General features: G+C 41.1%; 2 protein-coding genes across 6 annotated transcripts in view; one reads left to right on the forward strand and one right to left on the reverse strand.

Moving 5' to 3' along the window:
* med23 (mediator complex subunit 23) overlaps positions 1-11,064 on the reverse strand; it is a 62,247-nt gene extending 51,183 nt beyond the window's left edge. The window contains exons 1-11 of the mRNA XM_076273312.1: positions 10,868-11,064; positions 10,420-10,451; positions 10,211-10,298; positions 9,842-9,966; positions 7,635-7,746; positions 7,301-7,399; positions 7,075-7,176; positions 6,804-6,873; positions 6,581-6,693; positions 6,147-6,242; positions 1,177-1,377 (exon numbers count right to left, since the gene is read on the reverse strand). Coding sequence (XP_076129427.1) covers positions 1,177-1,377; positions 6,147-6,242; positions 6,581-6,693; positions 6,804-6,873; positions 7,075-7,176; positions 7,301-7,399; positions 7,635-7,746; positions 9,842-9,966; positions 10,211-10,298; positions 10,420-10,451; positions 10,868-10,918 — 1,089 coding nt within the window. The 5' untranslated portion in view covers positions 10,919-11,064. The remainder of the gene's footprint in view (positions 1-1,176; positions 1,378-6,146; positions 6,243-6,580; positions 6,694-6,803; positions 6,874-7,074; positions 7,177-7,300; positions 7,400-7,634; positions 7,747-9,841; positions 9,967-10,210; positions 10,299-10,419; positions 10,452-10,867) is intronic.
* A 773-nt stretch (positions 11,065-11,837) lies between these two features.
* Positions 11,838-23,202, forward strand: LOC143110024 (uncharacterized). Of its 5 annotated transcripts, none has more exons than XM_076272846.1 (8): positions 11,838-11,952; positions 12,478-12,774; positions 13,148-13,426; positions 13,533-13,556; positions 13,764-13,874; positions 14,078-14,130; positions 15,002-15,058; positions 15,205-15,475. In XM_076272846.1, exons 1-8 carry the CDS (start codon positions 11,892-11,894, stop codon positions 15,271-15,273), a joined length of 951 nt encoding a protein of 316 aa, XP_076128961.1. In that variant the 5' UTR covers positions 11,838-11,891; the 3' UTR covers positions 15,274-15,475. The 5 variants fall into 5 exon arrangements, with proteins under 5 accessions (XP_076128961.1, XP_076128958.1, XP_076128962.1 ...); XM_076272843.1 differs by having other exon boundaries at positions 11,841-11,952; positions 15,166-15,475; XM_076272847.1 differs by having other exon boundaries at positions 11,950-12,031; positions 15,166-15,475.
* Positions 23,203-23,839: the final 637 nt, after the last annotated feature.

The raw sequence follows: 23,839 nt of genomic DNA on the forward strand, positions 1-23,839 counted from the left end.
ATCACCCAGATGATGTAGGCTACCAATCACTGAAACGAGGGGAAAAAACTTCCCCTGCGCTTCAGCAGCCTTTGGATACAAATGGGGCCAAAACCTATGGCTTACATTAAATGATTTCGTAATGACAGAAAGCTATGTAAATCGCGTGGTAATTACCTTTATGTTGGGGTAACTTGTAACTTCTCACATGAGGTTCTGGTAGTGTTAAGTGCATAGACAGTAAAATAAAGTGACAACGCTAACCAGGCTAATAAACAAACCATGCTACGGTGAGTTAACGTCAAAGGGCAAAGTCACGTGACTTCTAGTTGTAGTCTGTTTATGAAATGAAAGGAGCCATTTCGTTTTTTTAAAAAAGGCAAAATAGTGTGATATTTTCACAGTTAGTAGGCTAGATTATTACTTTACACACAATAAAAAAAATATTGAGGCAAATTGTAGACCCTTCCATATACAACTAAACACAGATGTTGAAGGTCTTGCTTAAGTGGATTTTTAAAAATCATTTTTCTATGTAATTTGCACTTTCAGAAATAAGAGATGCTGTAGGCCTATTTTCAGTTTTATAGCTGATTGTCTTATTTTGTTTACAAGTTACAGATGGAGTCTGGGTACTTTTTGTACTGTTTAGCCTACATCTTACACACTTCAGGCTGTTGCAGATGGCTCAGGGAAGAGACTGTATGACACTAGGTGGTACAGCCTGAGACGTGTAAAAAAAAAAATGCTTTCTGCATTTTTGTTTTGCTTTTCCCTCCATTGTACCGAACTCGTACCGAACCGTGATGTCCGAACCGAGGTATGAACCGAACCGTGACTTCTGTGTACCGTTACACCCCTAGTGTGTGTGTGTGTGCGTATATTTGTGTGTGTGCCTGTGTGTGTGTGTGTGTGTCTGTGTGTGTGCCTGTGTGTGTGTGTCTGTGTGTGTGTGTCTGTGTGTGTGTGTCTGTGTGTGTGTGTGTGTGTCTGTGTGTGTGTGTCTGTGTGTGTGTGTCTGTGTGTGTGTGTCTGTGTGCCTCTGCCTGTGTGTGCGTGCCTGTGTGTGCCTGTGTGTGTGTGTGCCTGTGTGTGTGTGTGTGTGTGTGTGTGTGTGTGTGTGTGTGTGTGTGTGTGTGTGTGCCTGTGCCTGTGCCTGTGTGTGCCTGTGTGTGTATATATACAGTGAGTGGGCACCTTCTGGTGCAGCGAGAGCACCATGTGCGGGAAGCTGGCGAACTGGAAGAGCACGAAGAAGATGAGCTGGCTGGACAGGTGCTGCCACAGCAGCTGGCTGGTGCCGCCGTCGTCAAACTGCTCCTCCGTCTCCGAGCGTTCCATGGCGTACACCACCAGGTCCACCAGCTGGTCCTCCAGCACCGGGCAGCGCTGCTTGTGCTGGAGTCGGAAGGGGGGGGGGGGTTTGATAGGGGGTGGGGGAAGGCAAGGGTGGGGGGGGTGTTTAGCCCCAAGAAAGACATGGAGCTCAATGGTCAAAACGTCTCCATGTTGGCACATCCATTTACACACACAAAGACGATACACATATACATACAGTACATACGTATACATAGAATCCATATTACAGTACTTCCCCTGACTTTTAGCTTTTTGACAATATAGGGTACTTAAAGCACCCGCCACACACACAAACAGTGTTTTGTAAGTAGCTAATGCCTGGGGCTTCTCCTTGTGTGACTGAGATTGGACAGCCAATGTTGTGTGGAAATGGTCCACAAGGGGGCACTGTGGTGGTACTTTTATGTCCGTTTTAGAGGCAGCTAAAGCTGTCACCTGAAGGGAAGACGGTGTTTAAGAGCACCATCTGTTGAGAACAGGAAGCTTCCAAGTTCTCAGTGAATCGTACACAGTGTCCCAGTGTTTTGGCTGTGCAAGTTTCACTGCACTTGGATGGACACATTGAATATTGCTTCTTTATTTGTGCTTGCACACACGGCTCCTGTGGCCATCTGGACGGACAGAGCACGGACAAACACGGCAACCACGCCAAATCGACCCATCAGCAAGCCCACACAACAGAATGAAATTGACAGTCACACGTTGATGATGCTCAGTCGTGGCACGCAAAGTACACAGCGGAGTATACATGGCAAACACGCCGCACGAAAGGAAACGTTCAGACACACAAACACACACAATATACAACAGGGTATGACATGGAGGACTGTACCACTGCCTGCTGAAGCCCTGATCCGTAGGAAGCTGCACTGTATCACTGGCCTGTCCATTCCACATACTCACCTGGCAAAAGAGTTCACAGTGAGCACGCAGTGAGCACACAGTGACCTCTAGAGGGCAGTATTTGTATTGAGAACTGATGACTCTTGTTGGCATTTCCAATCAGAATGGGTCTTAATTGGTTTAGATCAGGCCAGTGCGCTTTAGCAGGTAAACAGATACACTGCAGCATCCTCTAACGAGGTGATGTCATGCTGGGACAGTACACATACACACACACACACACACACACACACACACACGCACGCACGCACGCACACGCACGCACACCAGATCATAGATGGCAGTCTGGAATGCATCAGTCCTTTGCAAGTGTCCAAGCTCCGTGCTCGGCTCCAATTTCAGCCGAAATCTGGGAAACTAAGCATCAGGCATGTCTTTCGTCAATCAGGACCGATTAAGCAGCCATTTAGATGCTGGATCTGGAAGCTAGCAATGCTACCGGGAAGTGTCCTGGGCTCAGACCAAAGGATAGGAGTCTGGTGAGTCATGCTGATGCAGTGGGATTTCAACACTGGAGGTTCTCAAGAGGTTTGTGGAGGGTTGGCCAATCAGAGTCTAATATTGGGTCTGACCGAAGCTGGGTGCTGCAATGATGTCAAGAGGAGGAAGTGAGGTGATTGGATGGATGTCGGGGGAAAGGGGGGAGGGGGTGTCAATGTCAAAGGTTTAGAGGGAGCATAGAGGACACCATGGACCACATCACAATGTCTAAACACACGCACACACACAAACACATAAAACATACACGCAAGACCCCCCCCACACACACACACACACAAATAAGGCATGCAGCTGATCAGGGCTTGAAATTAACATGGCATTCTCAGGTACGCTTTTTAGCATGTCAAATGACCAGTGTGCTCTAAATTGTGAGCCAATTCTGAGTTTTGGTACGATGACAATTGTGCATAACTGCCAAAAATATTTCCAATGAAATCAATTTGGCACTTTTTGTGCAATTTGTGTCAACTGTGTATGACCAAAAAACTGACATAGTGTACAAATGTGAAAGTTCACATATGATCTGTGACCTCTATCCACATAGATGTCCACCTTTGCAACATCATGAACAATATTCAGGCATTAATAACAAATCCAAGACAGACACTTCTTTAAACCTATGCTAGCTAACCTTACTTTTAGAATAACATGGTGAAATACCCATCACCAACACTCACATAGCCTCTCACCACTAGGCAAGCTATAAGTAACTCACATCAAGGGGCCTTAACAGTAGAGCACATTTGTGTGACTGCAAGGCAACAACAACAACAACAACAACAACAACAATAACAACAACAACATGCTATTATCTACTGCTGGGAGTTGCAGCTACCACAGCGCTAGAGTGAGGACATCTGAAAGCTTGTTCCAGGCACTCTCCGATTAGATCACCGCACTAACCATGTTTTACAGCCTGATTGGCAAACAATGTGTCACTGTGGCATGGACTGTGTGAATTCTTCCTTGTTCCTTCCTTATTAGGGGGCTGTGCGGTTAACCCGAAGCCCAAACCTCAAAAGCTCAAAAGTGAGAACTTCAGTTACTCCAGGAGAACTGTTAAGATCGTAAGAAAACGGTCTGAGAGCTGCAGGAGAGGTCTGAAGAGCAGTAAACAAGAGTGGAACAGAGAAGAGAAAACATGCAGTCGATTTACTCGACTAACGAGAGCATCTACCAATGCAGTATGCATCTTACAAAGACTGGTCCCCTGCTAACTTAATCACCACCCGTAGCAATGTCCTTTATTTCCCTAAAATAAGACTGGATAAATATCCTATAAGACCCTTTTCATAGAAAATGGTGGATTATAATGATAACCATGGTCTCCAGCTCAGTGTGGGTATAGTTATATAAGCCCTGAAAAAGCCCTAATAGCACCCTGTTGGTAATTGCAAAAGGTAATTTCAAGCCCTATGATGTGGTTTGTTCTTGTTTCTTTTGTTGCCTTTAAAAAATTTTTTTTTTCTTTCGTTCTTTCTTTCTTTCTTTTAAAATCACAGACTAGACGGAAAATCATTTGGCCTACAAAAATAAATGAATGGATAAAAAAAATATATATATATATATATATATAGAAAGAGCTTCCATTTGTCTGGTTAGTCACAATACAACAGGAAGATTGTGAACATACCTGAGCAATGTTCAAGGTCTAGAGCAGTGGAGGATGGGGCGTAAGGAGGGGGAAGAAGAGGAGAGGAGGAGGAGAGGAGGAAGAGAGGGAGGAAGAGAGGGGTCGGGGGGAGGGCAGGACCAAGACAGGACAGAACACAAAATAAAAAGGAAAGAAAACAAGAAAGAAAAAGAAAAAAAAGACAAAAAACAGTGACTAGGAGGGCCAGCTCCCAAGTTCCCCCTTTCAGTCACATCAATCAAAATCACTCCAAGTCAAAGTGAAGCCAAACTCCTGAGACACAAACGAGAGAGGGCAACAGACAGGCAGGACTGTGCGAGTTCCCCGACACACACACGCAGGTCAGGGCATTCTGTCAGCCCCCATAACAGACACACAGACACACACGCATGCACACACACGCAGGTCAGTGCATTCTGTCAGCCACCTTAGCAGTCACACACACACACACACACGCACGCACGCACGCACGCACGCACGCACGCACGCACGCACGCACGCACGCACGCACACACGCACACACGCACACATACACGCGGCAGCTGGTGCTTTTAAACACAAGGGAAGCCCACATTTCGGTAAAAGAGTAAAAAAAAAATACATACATTTCTATTGATGTTTTTATTTAACTGCACAGTAAAGAATATGAATAACACACAACTGACTGTCTGCCACATTACATACCCATCACATCCATATTACAGTTTACCAAACTGCCATGCCACTTAGTGTTTAACAACTACAGCCTTCAATCCAGCCACAAAACTGAATCCAGCCCAGTTGTTAAATCTTCCCATCTACGTTCAGGAATACTGTGCATTTGGGCTTTACAAAACAAATTATTTGAAAAGATAATTGTCCAATCGACCTTTCCATATTTTTACCAGAACAAAACACATTCAGAGCCCCATAGACCCCCAGGGAAACAAGTCTAACCCTAACCCTTTGGGTTCCATTGGCTGTAATTCCGCAACATATCATGATGTTCTAAAATGATGAATTCATTTGAACTAAGAGCGAGGAGTAATACTGACATATAGGCTAAATAAATATCTACAAAATGAAGAGGAAGCTGCTTCCCATGCAGTCTAAAAGCAATCACCACACACACACACACACACACACACACACACACACACACACACACACACACACACACACACACACACACACACACACACACACACACACACACACACACACACACACACACACACACACACACACACACACACACACACACACACACACACACACACACACACACACACACACAAGACCTGGGATCTTACAGTAGCAGCCTGGCAGAGAGAGCGGGTGATTACTACAGTGTGCACTGGGTTACGTGGCATGGTGTGTCCTGACGATGGCCTCATGGGCTCATTTTTTATTTTTTAAACTAAAAAAAAAAAAACTATGCAAGAGGAAAACTAGAAAACTAAGCTTGGTGTAGTGTAGGTAGGCCACTACTGAAATGCCACTACTCAGGACACATCCAGCAAAACCCCCTCTTTCCTCATTTCCTGTCATTTCTTTGTGCTCTCTCTCTCTGTCTCGCTCTCTCTGTCTGTATCTCTTTCTCTCTCTCTCTGTACCGTACCTTTTCATGACTTTTCAGACTTCTATGAAACAGCAGAGAGAGAGAGAGAGAGAGAGAGAGAGAGAGAGAGAGAGAGAGAGAGAGAGGGACCACAGACAGACTAGAGGGGAGAGGGAGGTGTGGAGGTGGGTGGGTCAGGGAGGGAGGAGATGGAGGACAGCGGTGCAGTACCTGCTTGTTGAGCCCTAACATGTTGCAGACCATGTCACGAGAGTAGGGCTGTTCCAGAACATAACGTAGGAGTCCTGTCTGAGGATCAAACAGGTCCTACAATAGATCGACAGAAAGAAAGATAGACAGAGACAGAGAGAGAGAGAGAGAGAGAGAGAGAGAGAGAGAGAGAGAGAGATAAAGCAAGAACAAAAATTGAAAGGAGAGAAAGAGTGAGAGATATATGAGGAAGGAATGCACAAACAGACTTCAGATTAGGATCAGTCTCACATTCCAAGCATTTCCCAGACACAATCATGACCAATTTCATTTATAACAGACAGTGACAATCATCCTAACCATCTGAGGAGGAAGAACAACCGATTGGGAAACCCCTTCACACCCTATTCAAGTGAGTCTTACAAGAAAGGGCGGGAGCCTGAACTCATTATTACCTTATCATAGGGCAGCATGCCTTTGAGAGGGAAGCGTAGTGTGGTGGGGTCCAACTTCCAGGAATTACAGATGGCCCCAGAGTTGTTGACCACAGGGAGTAGGCTGCATCTCCCTATGAGACAAACATACAAGAGATGAGAGTAGACCAAACAAGTCCTTAGGGCCAAGAGTAGACTAGTGCTGAACTATGTTTAAAGGGGAGATATAGACTGGTAGCCTTACCACAGATGGAGTTGATCCTTGCAGTGGGACGGAAACTGTCCACAAAGTCTGAAATCAGGCTACCGAGAAGCTAAAAACAGCCACGGAGACAAAGAAGAGGAGTTAGGCTTGAAATAAACACCAATGTTCCCAGTGCAACAGCACTTTTGAAGATCTTTTTTGGACCAAGAGCCAAAATCTCTGACAAAGTGACAAAATGTTTTTTTGATTCTTTCCCCCCCCTTATATCAGGCACTATTTGGAGTCACTCTCAGGCATTGTTTGCACATACCCAGTGTGATAGCGCCCCCTCTGGATAAAGCTTCCTGATCTCGGTCACAGCAAGGTAGGCTGGCAGGAGACAGGCATTCCTGTCGAGTATGTACTCAACCACCTGCAAGTAAACAAAGCACACTACATTACAAGATTACTCACTTCACATACTGTGTGGAGGTTCTTCAAGGAGATGGTGCCATCTCCAATATGATTGGCTACATTAGTGCCCTTCTGTGAAATACCTCTCGAACGGCCAGTAGCTGCTGGACCACGGCTGAGCTGACGACATTGGGAATGGTCTGGATTTTGTCCAAAACGGTCTTCAATAAATCTCTTACACCCTGTTAAAAGAGATGGCAGCGTCACCACCTCAGATAAGTGATAGTGCATAGCTGTAACTGAGAGTATCAATTTTCCACTCTCGGATGTGAATGGAGTGAATTAGCGGCAGCCATCTTGTCCTCTCAATATTCCCATCACATATTGCCTTTTACGGCCATTTAGACGCTATCATATGAAATCGAGACTATAGATTCAGTTAGTAAAAGTACAGATTTTCTTGACAGAGTTTCTTGCCTTGTAATCCACTCCTCCAATGATTTTGCGAAAGAGTCGGAAGGTCAGAGCCCACAGCTGAGTCCTCTCCCACTCCAGGCTCTCAGAGTTGATCAGCGCCTGGCAAACCATTCTGCAAACCACACGGAGACAAGTCAGACGACAGACAGCAGGTCAGACAAAACTAATTCATCAGGCCACCACAGACTGAAATGTCAAATGCATCATCATCAAACACACTGAGAAAACAAACACTGTGGCTCTGAGCATTCTGGGGCCTATTGCACAAAACTAGGATAAGGGATTAAGCCGGGATATCTTGGTTATCCTGGCTCAATTTATCCGTGATCCAGTTGCACAAAAGCGGGATAGGGGGCAGCAGGATATGTTATGGTATAAGTTACCATGGCGATTTATTCTTTGGAGCTAGCCTGCTCCAGACCAGGCTAAGTTCCAGGATCTATTTAATCTCATCCCTTATCTCAGTCAGCAGTCACCACAAACGGAAACCAATAATTATTCCACTGCCCACTACACATTGTTATCACATATACCTAGACCCATTGTCATTATTTAAATGTTTGTGATCATTAATTAACTTTTACATACTCGCCATTCCCGACCTGTCATGCGACAATGTGACATCACGGGAGTGCCTAACCATTTTGCACGTGGTGGTCGCGGAACTAGTTGCAATATTCTCCTAAACAGAGGTGTTGCTGTTTGTTGCTGTTGTGAAAAGGCTATCGCTACCTACTTCACACCGTAGAAGAAGCAATGAAGCAGCTAGTTGCCATGGTGAATCAGTGAATCTGTGATCGGTGGCGGGGTCTATTCGAGGGAGCCGTGAGCGCGCACTTATCCAGGATAGGTTTCACCTGGCTTGATGAATCCGTGTCTGCTCATCCTGGCTTGGTCTTTGTGCAACCAATTAAGCCTGTACGCTCGTTTTGGATTCATTGAGCGCAGCTCAGTAACTTATCCCGGATGTCTTAATTCTGCTTTTGTGCAACGGACCACTGAGGGGTATTTCACAAAGGCAGAATTAAGGCATTCAAGATAAGTGATAAAGCGAGGTTTGACATAGCGTTGTCTGGTCATCCTAGCTCAACTCGTTTCACTAATGCCAATCCAGGATGAGTAGGAGCGACTATGTCAAGCCAGGTGTAAGTAATTCAGGATGTGTGCGCATTCTCGTCTCTGCTCCAAAGTGCCCACGGTTGGAATAAAAAAGACGCGGAAAATAGCGTCATTCACACAAAGTGAACAACCGCTTTTGATATAGACTAACAATGAAGTAAAGTTATCCTTTTTGGAATGGTGAATCATGGCTATTTCTGTAAAACAGCAGAAGTAGGCGTGGTAGACCAACTGAATGCAAATTTACGTGTGCACCCACGTGTGAGTGCTTCCTTGTCTCGGCACGCAACATCATTAAGAAAGCGCTTGCCACTGCAAAGATGCACATAGTATGATATACCTTAATATTATAGTTGAAAATACCTTCGAAAACTTGCCCCTCCACTTCCAATCAACTACAGTAAGCTATTCATCAAACGTCTATCAATAAAATAAGCAAACAATGAGTACCTAGGCCTATGTTAATAATTATAAGGCTATCACAATTAAAATAATAACCATATGGTAGTAGGTAGACAATCTGTTTTGTTTTGCAAGCAAATACATTTAGCAAATAGTTTATAAATGGAATAAAGCTCCTTAAAATTAGCACGGAGGTCTGATGTGAATGACAGCTAGCTGAACCAATAAGACCACATAATTACCATTAGAATTAACTTAGCTTGGCTGTTAGCCTGGTCGGGACCAGGCTAGGTGCAGAGAATAAATCCCCATGGTAACTTATGTGCCATCTCTTTTGTGAAACCAAGTCAAGGCTAAATTCATCCAGGATAACCTAAAAATCCCAGCTTAATCCCTCATCTAGGTTTTGTGAAATACCCCTCTGGTGTTTTAAACTTCTGTGTTTAAATGTTGTCTGTGAATGCATTTGTTATTCTCTGTGAATTTGACCTGTGTAGTTAAACAGTGAAACCATTCTGGATCTATTGCTATGGTCTCCACAGCCATTCTCAGTTGTGAGGATTCTTTTTTACTTTTGTTGGCAAAGAAATCTTTCAATGGGATTTAATGTAAGACTGCTAGTTTCAAAAGAACAAACAGGGTACTTGCAAGGACTTCATACAACAGCTTTAGTTCACAGAACACACCTCGGAGTCAAGAGGCTGGTCTCAACAGCCATGGCCAAACAGTCATAGAGGAAAGAGATGCGCTTGGGACTGTGCTGTCCATGGATAAACCGGACAATCCACTTAACACACTGCTCATGGGACTCCTGTAATACAGTAGGGCATGCAGATGTAGTCACTTATAGGAAATATTAGGAAGTACGTCCTATCTATCTTTACATTACACTTACAGTAATACTCACACTTATGCTGCTCACCCAAAGAGTAGCTGTATGACGATTAGTAGCATTACTATTACTATCATTGCTTGTGTTGTTATTAGTAAGTGAGTAACCAGTGCATTATCCATGTGTTACTTTTACGACAGCTGTACAGGACATACGCTCTTACCTGTGGCAGAGTGCTCCAGTACTGTCTGAATGCACCTAAACAGCTGATCAACTTCATCCGTTCTGACTCAGCTGTGTCCATGAACATCCTGTGCGCAAAAGACAGTACAATACTGTACATTACTATTTACATTGCAACGCTTGATTTAGATGTATCAGCTGTCTGTAAATTGTTTTTAACACTCTGTATTACTATGATGCTGGCCTTACCCAGCAAACGCCTCCTCTATGACCTCGGTTTTCTGAGAAGAGAACACAATTTCCTGTGATTAATTCATTCGTAAAAGAGTGAAAAAACATAGCGTGTGTAGCAGCGTTAGCGTCAACTTAATGTGTCTCATAACTGCTATCTTAAATCTTTTTATAATTTCTTAAAATATTATGGAGATCACGCAAGGAATGTTGTTTACAAATCATCGGCTTTTAGCTGCGATTGATATAGCAGGAAAAAGCAGCTTGCTTCTGTTGCGACATGCTTCTTCGTGTAGCATAACGATACGGCATTAAATAAGAATATTGCATTACATTTAATTGAATATTCAAAGGAATAATGAATTACCACAATCAAATCTATGGTGAAATAACAAGGTATTACAATTCAGCTTGCCATCGCAGCTTGCTAACTAGCTTCTTGCTAGAAATTGAACGGGGGACGTACCACAACATCCTCGAATATGGACTGAAGTTGACTTTCCATTGAAATCGACATATTTCAATGTAAAATGTATATTTTATTTCATAGAAACATAAATTGCATTGTAATTAAATCCACTGGCAATGCCAGACTAACATAGGCTTCCGCAGATGAACCAATTTGAACAGAGTTGGTTGCTACATAAATGAATTGATTGAAACACCGGAAGTGTGCACTAGCAGAAAAATGTACGGTGACCTACAACTACGATAAAAGAACGTTCCGGACATATTCTTACAATCCTTGAGCCAGACCCCTTAATTTTGGTCAATCGGTACCATTCAAGGGGAATAAGTGATTTTTAACAAGGTAGCCTATATTTACCACCGTAGAATTAGAAAATATGTGACGAGCATTGCATTTGGGGTATAGATTTTTGTGTTTTATCAGCCGGTTTATGTACATTGTATGTGGAGGTATATCTTACAGGTGAATGGACTAATAAAAATAACTAATATATATCCCCGCAAAACTTCAACAGCTGATTATGTACAATAAGTCAATATTTGTTTGTATTGCAACTTTTCTGAAATGTTATGTATAAGTATTATCTATCTATCCATTATCTAATGGAATGTGCAATAATTTGCATAGATAGATACTTTATTGATCCCCAGGAGAAATTCAAGGTCTCAGTAGCATACAGACATCACACACACATTCACTAACAGCCGAAAAAAGTCATTAAAAGTATATAATATAAAATACACAACTACTTATGCTCATAAGGTCAGATTTTTTTTCCTGCAAGGCCCTGACCGAGTTTGATCTCTCAGAGGAAGTAAAATATAAAAGTCTTTTCAGTTCCAGCCATATGGTCACATTTCTGAAAATGTGATGTGGGAATTACTGGAAGCTGTAACTGTACAGAACAAGTTCAGGTCACTCTAATATCAGTGACGTAAATAAGGGGTCAACATTTTAGAACAAAAAGCAGGTCTAGAGAAAGCTCATAGACCTTTCTGTGAGACTTGCCTGCAAGAGAGACATGCATTCCTTGTGGCGTTTTCACCCCATTTTGTTTTTCATCCTTGTTCACCTGAATTCAGGTAAGACAACACAAAAGAGCTGGAGATCTGTGAAGTCTAATTCATGACTGTCCACAATAAGGGGTGGGATGTCTAATAGGTGAATAGATCTCATACAGTGAAACCTTGTAGCAGCTTTGCCTTTTTACATTTATTTTACATTCAGTGTGTCATGTGTGCTATATCTTTGCCATTTTATACCATCAATTCAGTTTCAACCTGCCAGACTGTGTTCATACTTGGTGTCTTTTTTTGTTGTTGATACAAAAAAATGCTTACCATGGTGCATACCTTCTCGTAGTCTAAAGAACAGGTATTGCAAATAAACTTTGATTTCATACCCTGCTGTCGTGAGCTGGTCAGATCAGCAATGCATTTCCAACAGAGAATCACAATAATCACATTAGTTATCCAATACCTTTTTTATGTAAATGTAAATGTAAATCAGGTTTATAGGCCAAGTATACTTACCTGATGGAAAAAATTACAGATTCATAATTTCTACATCAATTGCAGATGTAATAATACAATATTTCACTTCTAAAGGTTTATGTGGAAACCACATCATGAGATATTCCAGGGCAGGAAGTGATGTCACAATTCAGTGTCCGAATGAGACTCATCCTGGATGTAACTCAATAAACTGGACCTACAAAAAAAATAAAACCACCAAATATCCCCTGGTGATTGAAGGCGAATTTGATACACCCGGAAATAACCGACTGAGACTGGAGCCTGACTGTTCTCTGCACATTGGTTATGTCACCGCTGTTGATGCAGGAATGTACATCTGTAGAAAAAGCCTGAAAGACAATATTTCTGTTCATCTTGCTGTGATCAGTGGTAAGCCTTCGGAATAAATGAAGCCAGAAATCTTGAAGATATCTAGATATTCCATTATCATAATTACTACTGAATTGTGTAAAATGTCAATTAATATCATTTTAGTGTTCACTAACCAGACACACTGGAACTGAGAAAAACATTCAGAAAAGCAGCATGGCCTGCCAGAAAAGCAGTATAACCTGGTATATTAACTGTGACTGCCAAACATTTGAGCCTGGTTCTTTAGTGTTGTGGTCAAAGTGCAGAGTAATTGTCCTAAAGACCTGAATTTGAAGCTGAGTAGGATGACCGCTCTCTCCTTTCCCTGCTGTTCTATCTACCTTTAGTGTGTTTCATTCTGTCTACTCTTTCACGTCTCCTCATTTCCTAGTTTTCAGCTCCATTCATGAGTCTAAGCTGAAGGTTAACGATACAGTGACCATTTACTGTCTCCTGCACACTTATGACTCTACCACCCACTGCAATGTATACATGGGGGACTTCAGCCTTGAGTGGGTTGGTTCTGACCATCATGATGTCACTAAGTCCCCCTGCAACATCAGCACCAGACTGACTCTTACACGGAATCATCTGGGGAGGAAAGTGCACTGCAGACTGAAACGTAGAGGAGTGGAAAGGGCATCAGCTGTTTACACCCTTAGTTTCTCAGGTTGGTGTAATACTGGGATCCTGTGAGGTTTTGTAATCTTATGAATGTTTCTGTATGTGTATTTTCCAACGTAAAAAAGTTATAGTTCCCATATTTTCTTTAACAGAAGAAAGAAGAGAGGAAAATGTCGGTAAGCAAGACCTCACCTAAAGTCACCTAAATCTGTTCAGAATTAATCATTTGCATATCATGACTGTATTAAATGTATTGTACTTTGCTTTGGAACAATGGACAATAATGTTTGCATTGCATAACCTGGTTTTGAACTGTGGTGCTGAAACACTTCCTGAAATACAATTGAAACTTCCTCTTGACTTTTTGCATCCTCTCTAATAAGTCTGCGAGTCTGCTGTGCAAATGGAAGTCCTTGAACTGACCATCGCCTTGACTGCCGCTCTGGCCGTGGTGGCAAGTGCAGCTTTGCTGGTGGTCTTGAGGAAGCAATCAAGTATGTCACAGTCACCAAGAAACATAATACCCAACACAGCAAAACCATGTCTGTAATGGTTAATGTAATGTCTGGATTTCATTTCTACATTCAGATCATAGGACATACAAATTGTGGATTGTTTCATTATCATTTCCCTACCACTAACAAATGGAGATGTTAACTATACAGCATTAAGTGATTGGAGACTTTTCCCTCAACAGAAAATAAAAAAGTAAGGAGAAAAAAGAAAGTTGGCCAGCAAAACACAGAAGAGGTAAGTCATGTTTCTCAAAAAGTACTGTAATCCTTCCAGTTTTGGTTTCTTAGGTTGTGGCCTAGCACTGCTTGTTGGGTGCTGCTCTGTAAGTAGCACTGTGCAAGAGTTAAGCACACCACACTACTTTTGTACCTAGTTAAATTAATTGGTGAGAGAATAACAGAATAACGCTGTTCTGAGATTATGACTAAAAGACTATTGTTTTTCTTTTGTAATTCAGCAATACATCACAAAAAATAATGTAATGTTTAGAAAAGGCCACAGTGAATCATTTTACAATCATACAACCTCTGCTATAATTAGGGGGGGGGGGGGGGAAACACTGGGTTGTATCAGCGATTGCACTGGGTTGTATCAGCTCTGAGGTCTGCACACAAAAACAATTGCTACCAACAAGTGTTGCCAACCACTCAAAGGCAAAATAAAGTGTTCTAACCAATAACCGACGAGATGCGCGTTCAGCAGAGTTTCAATTGCACTGGAGGGAGAGGGAAGGAGTAGTGAGCTAGCTATCTGTTTTGTTTGAACGTCAACAGAAGTGACGTTACCCCGCCATCGCTGATACAACCTTTAGAACTACACAGAGATAGATGGGGCAATGCTGCAACAATACAGAATGTGTACTAGTCTATGTGGGTACAAGCATGTCATGTGTCATATGATTTTCAAATAAGCACAAATAGCCTTGATCTGTGGAGTTTGGTGTCTTCTGCCAGTGAGTCTGTAGCATACAATAATATACTGTATCATGGCAACAAGAAGAGACCTTACAACATCAACAGTGTGCACTTTACAAAACACTCAGGTCAGTGAGATTTGCCTAGATGGTTTTTGATGTTATTGTTGTTGTTGCTTGCCTTCTGTGCAGGAACACACATACATTGAGGTTCACCCCAAAAACCAAACACATGCTGAGCAGAGGAAGGTGAGTGTGAATGGAGGTTTCCAGTGCATGCTAAATTATCATTCTAATTTCTGATGTCTCAAGAATAAGTATTAATAACAAATATGATATAATATAATTACCATTAGAGGGCGTCTGAAGAATCTGTGACATATTCTGTGGTCAAGGCCAACACCAGCAAAAAGAGGAAGACTCAGGACTTTGACCCATACCCTGCCTATGCTACAGTGCAGTAGTGTGTCCCAGGAGGGCAGCTACACCTGATGGCAGATAGCATCATACATCATCACTTCAAGCACATGAAGCAATATCATTGGAAGACACACTGAGGAAAAAAACATGTCTACATACACATAATTGGTGATTGTGTAATAACACTGAAAATCATAATTTTCATATCGATGTGAAATCCAGCTAGTTTGTTAGTGCTCATGTTCGGTGCAGTAAAATTATTGCATAATCAATTGAAGTATGGTCTTTTTTCCCAGTATCCATAATTGAAGTTGATTGACTGATTTTTTTAGGTTATGAAATTAAATTATACTAAGAATAGCCAGTGATGGCTATAAGTAGGAAAGGGGGGAACTTGCTATAAATGTTTTTTGACATGTTACTTTATGTACACGGCACAATCAACATGAGGTTAACGGCCTTAGGATTAGTGATTTTACTGTTACTCCCAGAATTGACAAGAGGAATACAAGTACCTTGAAACATAGGTTTTGCTCTGAGGAGAGGGTAGACTTGTTTGTTAGTGATGTCTATTGATTAAAGACACACTGGAGAGACTACAGAAATACCCTAATACGCCAGACTGACTGAGAGGGATTTGGGATTGTCTGTGACAATGTCTTGATACAAGCATAGCTCTTTAATTTTGTTTATCTTCCTCATAAGATAAACTTAAGAGAACGGAGACTTCTTGCAGTCATAAAAGACAATGACAGACGTACATTGTTGGGTCAGATTACTTACTACTTACTACCTACTTACTACCTACTTGTACGTAATAGTACAGACTACACACCAATTTTTGTAATCAGTAACGTAATCCATTGGATTACAAAAATAATGTAACATAATTTGAATACTTTTGAATTACTTTTGGATTACTTTAAAATAAAAACTCAAAAATGAAATAAAAAAGACAGAGCTTACAAATAGCCTACATTGAATAAAAAAAAACACAAGGCTTACAGATTGCTACACTTGCTGCAAGGTTGTGCTGGGTTGAGCGAATGGCCCAAATATTTGTGTTGTGGTAATGCTACTTTATGGTACACTTGTAGCCCCCACTTCCCCTTTTCAACAGAAATTGTGTGTTTATTTTTAAACCTCAATCCTGATCCGGGTCACGACACCAATGCCTTGTGCTGATTTGCACGCTCAGTCATGCACTCGCCCCACAAACAGCAACACCTTGGATTCGGGAGTCAAGCGTGCTAACAATCGAGCTAAAAGCCCAGGCTGCTGTAACTAGCAAATCTCTTAAGGCGTTGGGAAGGAAGCTAACGTACACAACATAAGCCTGCACATATGTACCAGCTAGCTACAGTTACAGAACTAATAAGCCTATAAGCAGACGTTAGGGGTGTCCTCATTTTGGCCCATTTCTCCTCACTTTATACACAACTTCTTTCTCCTTTTCAGAGTCTGGTTGGCGGTCACTAGTTCTGCTACAAAATAGCACACATGTAGCCTCTACTTCCTCTTTTAAACACAAATTATGACTATCAACTGCTCATGTATTTCTGCAAAGAACCACTCACATGAAGTGAAAAAAAAGGCTTTAATTTTATCCTCTAGCTGGGTCATGGTTAGTTGTGCTAAAAGGCAACAACCCCTTAAATTTGGACTTCTGGCAAGTTTCGTGCAAATAAATGACAGATTGAGACTTACAACCATAAGCACATGTAAGGCATCTTGCTGTGAAAAAAGATGGCAATTACAAAGCATGATTATCACACATAGCGTAACCTGTGTTATTTGACTGAGGGCCCCCGTTTAGATATCAGGGTGAATATAACCTATGTTATATGATTGAGGGGCCCTATTAAGACATCACATAGCATAACCTATGTTATTTGGCTGAGGTGCTGGAGTAGTTACTTCACACAGACAGGGATTCCTGAACACTTGGGCCCCTGGGCCTGTTAGGCCTGCTCATTAATCCATCCCTGTTCATACATTTGCCTGTTTAGAACTATTGAACCGTTTTGGAATTTCTGGTGTGAGATATTCCATAGCCTTATTCAAGTTTTAATAGCCTAAATGTTTGGGATAAAAAAAGCTGATTTACAAAGTAATTCCATGCCCCCTTGTAAAAAGTATTTTGAGTATTTTCAAAATACAAAAATACAGTATTTTGTAGTTCATTATGATAAAAAGAGGGTATTTGGTATTTTATTAAATAGGCTACTTCCTGATGTATTTTTGCCCATTCCTGTATGTACTGAAACACATCAACAAAATGTAATCAAGTAATCTTCGACAATGTAACTATAATCTGATTACACATTTTTGTTATGTAATCTGGTCTGATTATAGTTACTTATTTTTTGTAATCTGATTACGTAATCCAGATTACTTGTAATCAGTTACTACCCAACCCTGGTAGTGAGTATTGACTTCACACAGAGGTTTTGGCTTCAGAGATCCCTGAACACTTGGGCCCCTGTGCCTGGGTCCATTAGGCCTGTTCAGTAACTAGTGCTAAAGTGAGTGCTAAAGTGTGACATCATGTTTCCGTAGCAACCAATTTTCTGTACACAAACCAAATTAACAACGTTCAATACTATGCCAAACCAAAGTTTTATAGAAAAGGAACGTGTTTTTGCAAATTGATAAGCAGTTTGCCTCTCTTTCTGGGTCGCTTGGTGGGTGCTTTGTCTCCCCCTATCGCATCTCTGCGGAAAAAACGAATATGCAACTTACTGGACCCGGTCCGGGTAAATCCGGATGTGACTCAGCGGAAGTATCCAATCGCACCTCAAAAAATGTAGTCAGATTGTAGTTTCGAAGAAGACTGCAAAACGGACGCCAACTTGGCCTTGTTGCTGTTGAAATTGTAAGTAGCCTACCATTGGGTGAACTTTGTCTTTGTAATGTGGTTTGATAGTCTCTTGAATAATGTGTTTGCTCGACCGTTTTAATGTGAGCCCTGTATGTGTTTAGCTTGGTTTCTTGATGGCTAGATTGCTAGCTAGTGGGGGGTTAGCGTAGCAGTCTCTTGCTACCGAAGCTGCAGGGGGAGCTATGTTGTGAAAAATGCGAGCCCAAATCCGGCGAAAACCCAGAAACAGCGAAGGAATAACCAGACCTGCATAGTGCTTCTTTAAGCAATTATTGAGAATAGATCGTCTTCATTTTTTATTAAAAAAACTGAAACTAATGTGGTGTAAACCACTGTCGACATGGTGCAATGCTTCCTGAATGCAATCATCAGTCAGAGTCTCATAGCATAGCCTACTTGCCGATTTTTTTTCAGGTTTGTAAATAAATTCCCCAAAAAATGTAAAAAGTGTCCGATGCCACCCCGGTTCACAGTAGGCTAATAACGTTATGTAATCAGAACAGACCCATGAAAAATACATAAAAGCCTCCACATGTTTCAATCTAGTGATTTTCACTTCTTGAAACTGATTTATTCTTGTTTTAAAAGAAAGAACACAGCGAAGCAATGGAACCAGGAACCCCTTTTACTAAATGAATAGCCTACCCAATGTAAAACTGGTGGAAAGGGGAACTTCTACACTGTATTACAAGATTTCCATTATCTCACAGTAAATTCATCCATTTTCTATTGAAGTCAGATGTTACACATCACAGGAAATGATGCTCTGGGCAGTCTACACTTCATGGCCTGTGAAACGAGGGCTACAAGAAGTCTGAAAATAGTCTCGCAAAGATAATCAGCCACACCTCTTTGGGGTCAGAGGGAATGCATGTTAATTGTAACAGAACCAATAATGTAGCCTATGTTGATTTTGAATTTGATGCCAGCAACATGTTTTTAAAAAAAGTTGGGACAGGGGCATGCTTCACCTCTTCATTTAAGAACATTCTGTAAATGTTTAGAAACTGAGGAGACCAGTTGCAAGAGTTTTGAGAATGAAATGTTGTCTCATTCCTGCCCGATATAAGATTTCAGCTGCTCAACAGTCTACTTAATTTTGTTTTTCATCCCATGATGCAACCAATTTGACAGGTCTAGACTGCAGACAGGCCATTTTAGCACCTTGACTCTGTTTAAATATGTGCAGAATTACTTTTCCATTTGTTTTCCTGAAATATTCAATGTTTTCTGTGAAAAAGACTGTCTGGAGGGCAGTATGTATTGCTAACAACCTGTGTACATCATTCAGAATGTATTGCGCCTTGTACAAGATGTACATGCCTTTGGCACTAATGCACCTGGTTTTGAACTGACCACTATAACAACTTGGATACGTTTGGAAGTTGAATATGAAATGCTCTTGATGGCTGTTCTGTGGGTGATGTTTTGGTGATTTGTTATTTGTGATTGTGAATTGGTTTTGACGGTGAATAGGCTTGGTTCTTGATTGGCTGCTGTTTGAAATCCTCTACCTGTAGCACTAAGAATGTAACATCTCTCCTGTAAATATTTGAAAGAAATTACTATATACTATCAATCATTTTTAGTTGAGTGTTGAATGAATGCATTTTATGTCATTTTCTGTGGCAGATTGGTGACCTCTTTCTGTACTTGTTGACTTACAAGCACACTTCTATGGGTTATCCATAGCCTTTATTAGATAGGACAGTGATGAAAACAACTTTTCAAGATAAATGACTTTGAATTTTTGAATCAAATTTACATATTTACATTCTGCATACAGCCCTGCATCGACCTCCACAACCTTTAACTCAAATACATGTTTAGAGGAAGTGTTGACAAAGTTGCGACTACTGTCGAGACACCACAGGAAAACTGTTTGAGCGTTCAGGGCTCACTGTCCTCTTCCCTGACTTAGTTAATCAGCAGCTTGTTAGTTATCATTTCAGTCACTTTCAAACTTAGGCCATCCTGTTGCAACCTATTGAACTCATTGTGACACATCCTACAAGATAATTACTCTCCATACATACTATGTCAATGGGGTGAACTGGCTGGGATGACGTGGTAGAATTGAGGAAGCTGTGACTCTCACTTGAATACTGAACTCAGATCACAAGACAAACTCAAGAGGACCAAACATGACAGCAGTCCGACTTGCTTTGATAGTGCTGCTCCTCTGCCTCACTCATCCACAACCAGGTGAGACACACAGTTTCTTAATGCATGGTTATTGTTATGGTTATTCTGGTTGACAGTGTAGTGATAAGGAGCTGGGTGAGCATTTAGTATCCAGAAAAAGTTGTGGGTTCAATTCCTGGCTGCCACCGTTGTGCCAAGTTGAACAAGGCACTTTATTCGTAGTTGCTCTGGGATTATGAATAAGTAAGTAAGAGAAGTGTAGAAACCATGTGTGTGTGGGGAGGGGAGATCTGAAAACAGTACTTTAAAAAGGCGAGTCAGTGATGATGAGACATTTGGAAGTTATTGTCTAAGTCAGTGTTTCTCAAAGTGTGGTCCGGGGACCACTGGTGGTCTGCAAGCTATCCCAAGTGGTCCGTGAGCAGACGTGGTAAAATATAATATAGATGAGTTGTTTGCAATATTGAACCAACTTGTATGTACACACTGTCTATGTAAGATATGCCAGTTTAAATCATATGAGTCCTCTGACACAATAAGCAAGGAGCCAAGACAATAAGCAAGGTGGTTCAGTGAGTAGGCCTATTGTGTAGGCTTATATACTGTTGAAGTAGGTCTAATCTTTTTTTAGGTGGTCCGTGCGTTTCTTTTTTATTGGTTAAGTGGTCCTTTGTCTGAAAAAGTTTGAGAAACACTGGTCTAAGTGATCATTGAGTGATTCTGTTATTGTCATGTGTTTTTTTTCTCAGGTAAATGTGGTGTCCCACATATTGTGTATTCAAAGGAAAGAGATTATGTGAAACTGCCATGTGAAAATGTAATTTCTGAAGACTGCTCTACAACTACATGGCTCTATAGCACCTCTGGAACCAGATCAACTGTTGAAGTGGTCAACCGTGGGAAAATCCAATCTGACAACACAAACATAGCAGACAGACTGAAGCTAGAGCCGGACTGTTCTCTCAAAATTATCAACATCACCTCTCAGGATGCGAGAAAGTACATCTGTCGACAGTTCCTGACGGAAGAAGGAAACCAAAACGGAGAAGACCGTCTTGTTTATCTTTCTGTACTCACAGGTGAGCTTTCTTTACTCGGTGTAGCGTTACGCTATGAAGTATAATTGACTGCAGTCGGTAATGTCTCCATTTTTTTCTTAGTTTCCTCCTCAATTCCAGCATCAGAGATGAAGGCTGACACCAATGTGACCTTCTACTGCCATTTGACCATCCATGACCGTAGCCAGAATAACGAGGGTGACATAAAGCTAGAGTGGACTGACTTTGACCAACATCAGGTCAAGGATCCATATAATATCTCGTTCACACGAACATTGACCAAAGAGGACAACAATAGGAAGCTGCAGTGTAAAGCAAAATGGAAGGGAGAGCTCAAAGCCACTGTGGACTACATCATCAAAGGTGGCTTGTAGCACTGATCTAAATCATACATTCATTCCAGGGTACAACATTCTTGAAAGTGAGAGCAGTGCTTTTTCTACATCATGCAGCACTCGCATTCCAAGCTTTTCCATTTTACTGAAGAAAAAAAAACACAGTTAATAATTCCCAATGCTACATGCAAAGGGTTTTGATTTTTTTCTATAACATTGCGGTTTCAGTAGCACTTTGAATTCAATCACTGACAAAATGCTCATTTTCTTCCCGTGTCTGTGCTGCTCAGGTCAAGATGGCTCTCACCCTGCGGGCTTGATAGGTGCTGTGGTTGGGGCTGTAGCTGTGGCTCTGTGTGCATTTCTAGTATTTCTCTGGAGGAGGAAAGCAAGTGAGTAACATTAAGATGTGAATTTAACTGGGACACACCACATATAAACAGACAATATTATCTATTGCATGAAAGTTAGGGGTTCTAAATAGAAGTTTTTTTATACATAAATAAACAAACCAACAACAAAACAATGACATAAATAGAAGAGACAGAAAAGACAAGGTTTAGGCCTCCATTGTGGAGAGAACATACTCTTCTATCAGAGGGTTACAAGTCATGACATATTGGACACAAAAAATGACAGCAGACTGAGAAATCCTCTGATGAGCTTTTTTATTTTTATTATTATTATTATTTCACTTCAGAGCGTCAGACGGCAAATGTGAGGTCTGAAAATGTGAGCACAAATGTACCAAAGGAGAAAACTGAAGACGAGAGGAAAACATCAGGACAATCAAAACAGGCTCCGGTAAGTATACTGAAATGTATGGTGTCCTAGTTGCCAGAGAAATGAGAAAATGAAAAAAGTGGGAAAGTCTTGGCAAATTTGACCTTTACATAATTGTCTGTGTGCGCGAGTGAATTGTCTGCATGTACATCAATGTGTTCACTGCTGTATTATAATATTATAATATTCAATATCTATCCAATGTTATTTTGTTTTAGCACATACTTACTCAGACAAAATACAACAGTATAAAATAAACTATACATCAATAAATAACCACAATAAACCACAAGAGCTAGTTAAACGATGACTCAAAATAGCCCCTGAACATGCATATTAAAACAGCATACTGGATTTAATGTACTGATTTGAGGGTTTTGCACTTACAGGGAGACCAGGGAGTCACCTATGCAGAAATTACCATCACAGCAAACATCAGGAAAAGCTCAGATAAACTCCCAGCCCAACATGAGACGGAGTATGCCACCGTCAAGACAAAGTGCTGAACACACCACCCCCACTGTAGGTGGTACTGCAAATACATATTTTCCTACAGTGTTATTCATGTACAGCATCTCTTGGTAGAATCTTGGTATATAGTTTCTTTTTTTTCTTATTTGTTAATTTGTTTGTTGTTTGTCTTGTCTTGGAGTCACGGGTACGCTGGCGATTACACCGGTCCTTCCGGCATCTTTTGTCTTTTGTGGAGTGGTTTGGGCTGAACTCTGTGCATATAAAAATGCACATATAAATAAAAATCACTTGACGTAACTTGACTATAGTTGGCTTCTTTGTGGGTCTTCTTGGTCGTTACATTCGTGTCTTTAAAACTGTGTGAGGTGTCACGTGTTGTTTGATGACTGTTTTATTGATGCTGTTAAGGATGAGTGTGGACCCTAATGCACTTAGTGGATGAGCCGAGGGGTCGGTTTTATAGACCTGCTTACAGTCATAACTCTATGAAGAATTTAAGTCCTACAGTATTGCTAGGGATTTTTTTTGATTACTTTGATTTTTTTTTTCTAATAAAAAAAACTTTGATATATTCAAATTGCTAAGATCATTTCAGACGTGTTAGAAACAAACAATCTAACCAGGGTCAGTAAGGAGGTCTGTGAGGACAAAAAGTTTCTACTTTTGCCATCAGATAAAAATCAAATTATGACACAACAGTATTTGTGCAGTACATCCTGTAGTGCTTCCTTTCGACAAGTCTGTGTCAAGAATTATTGTCATGAGCATTCATCATTCTTTTCTACTTTGAATGCACTTATCTATCAATTGAGAGACTCAGAATTCAGAACTCTGTACATATGAAACGGGAAAAAAAGTAATGTTTCACTATATTAATTTGCTATATATAGCATTATACCTTGTAAAGAAAAATCTAATTTCTAAAACTGATAGT

The sequence above is a fragment of the Alosa pseudoharengus genome, unplaced genomic scaffold (assembly GCF_046254945.1).
Source record: "Alosa pseudoharengus isolate Yale_2024_CS ecotype anadromous, Long Island Sound unplaced genomic scaffold, YU_APseudo_1.1 YU_APseudo_1.1_scf_7, whole genome shotgun sequence".
In the NCBI taxonomy this organism is placed as follows: Eukaryota; Metazoa; Chordata; class Actinopteri; order Clupeiformes; family Clupeidae; genus Alosa; species Alosa pseudoharengus.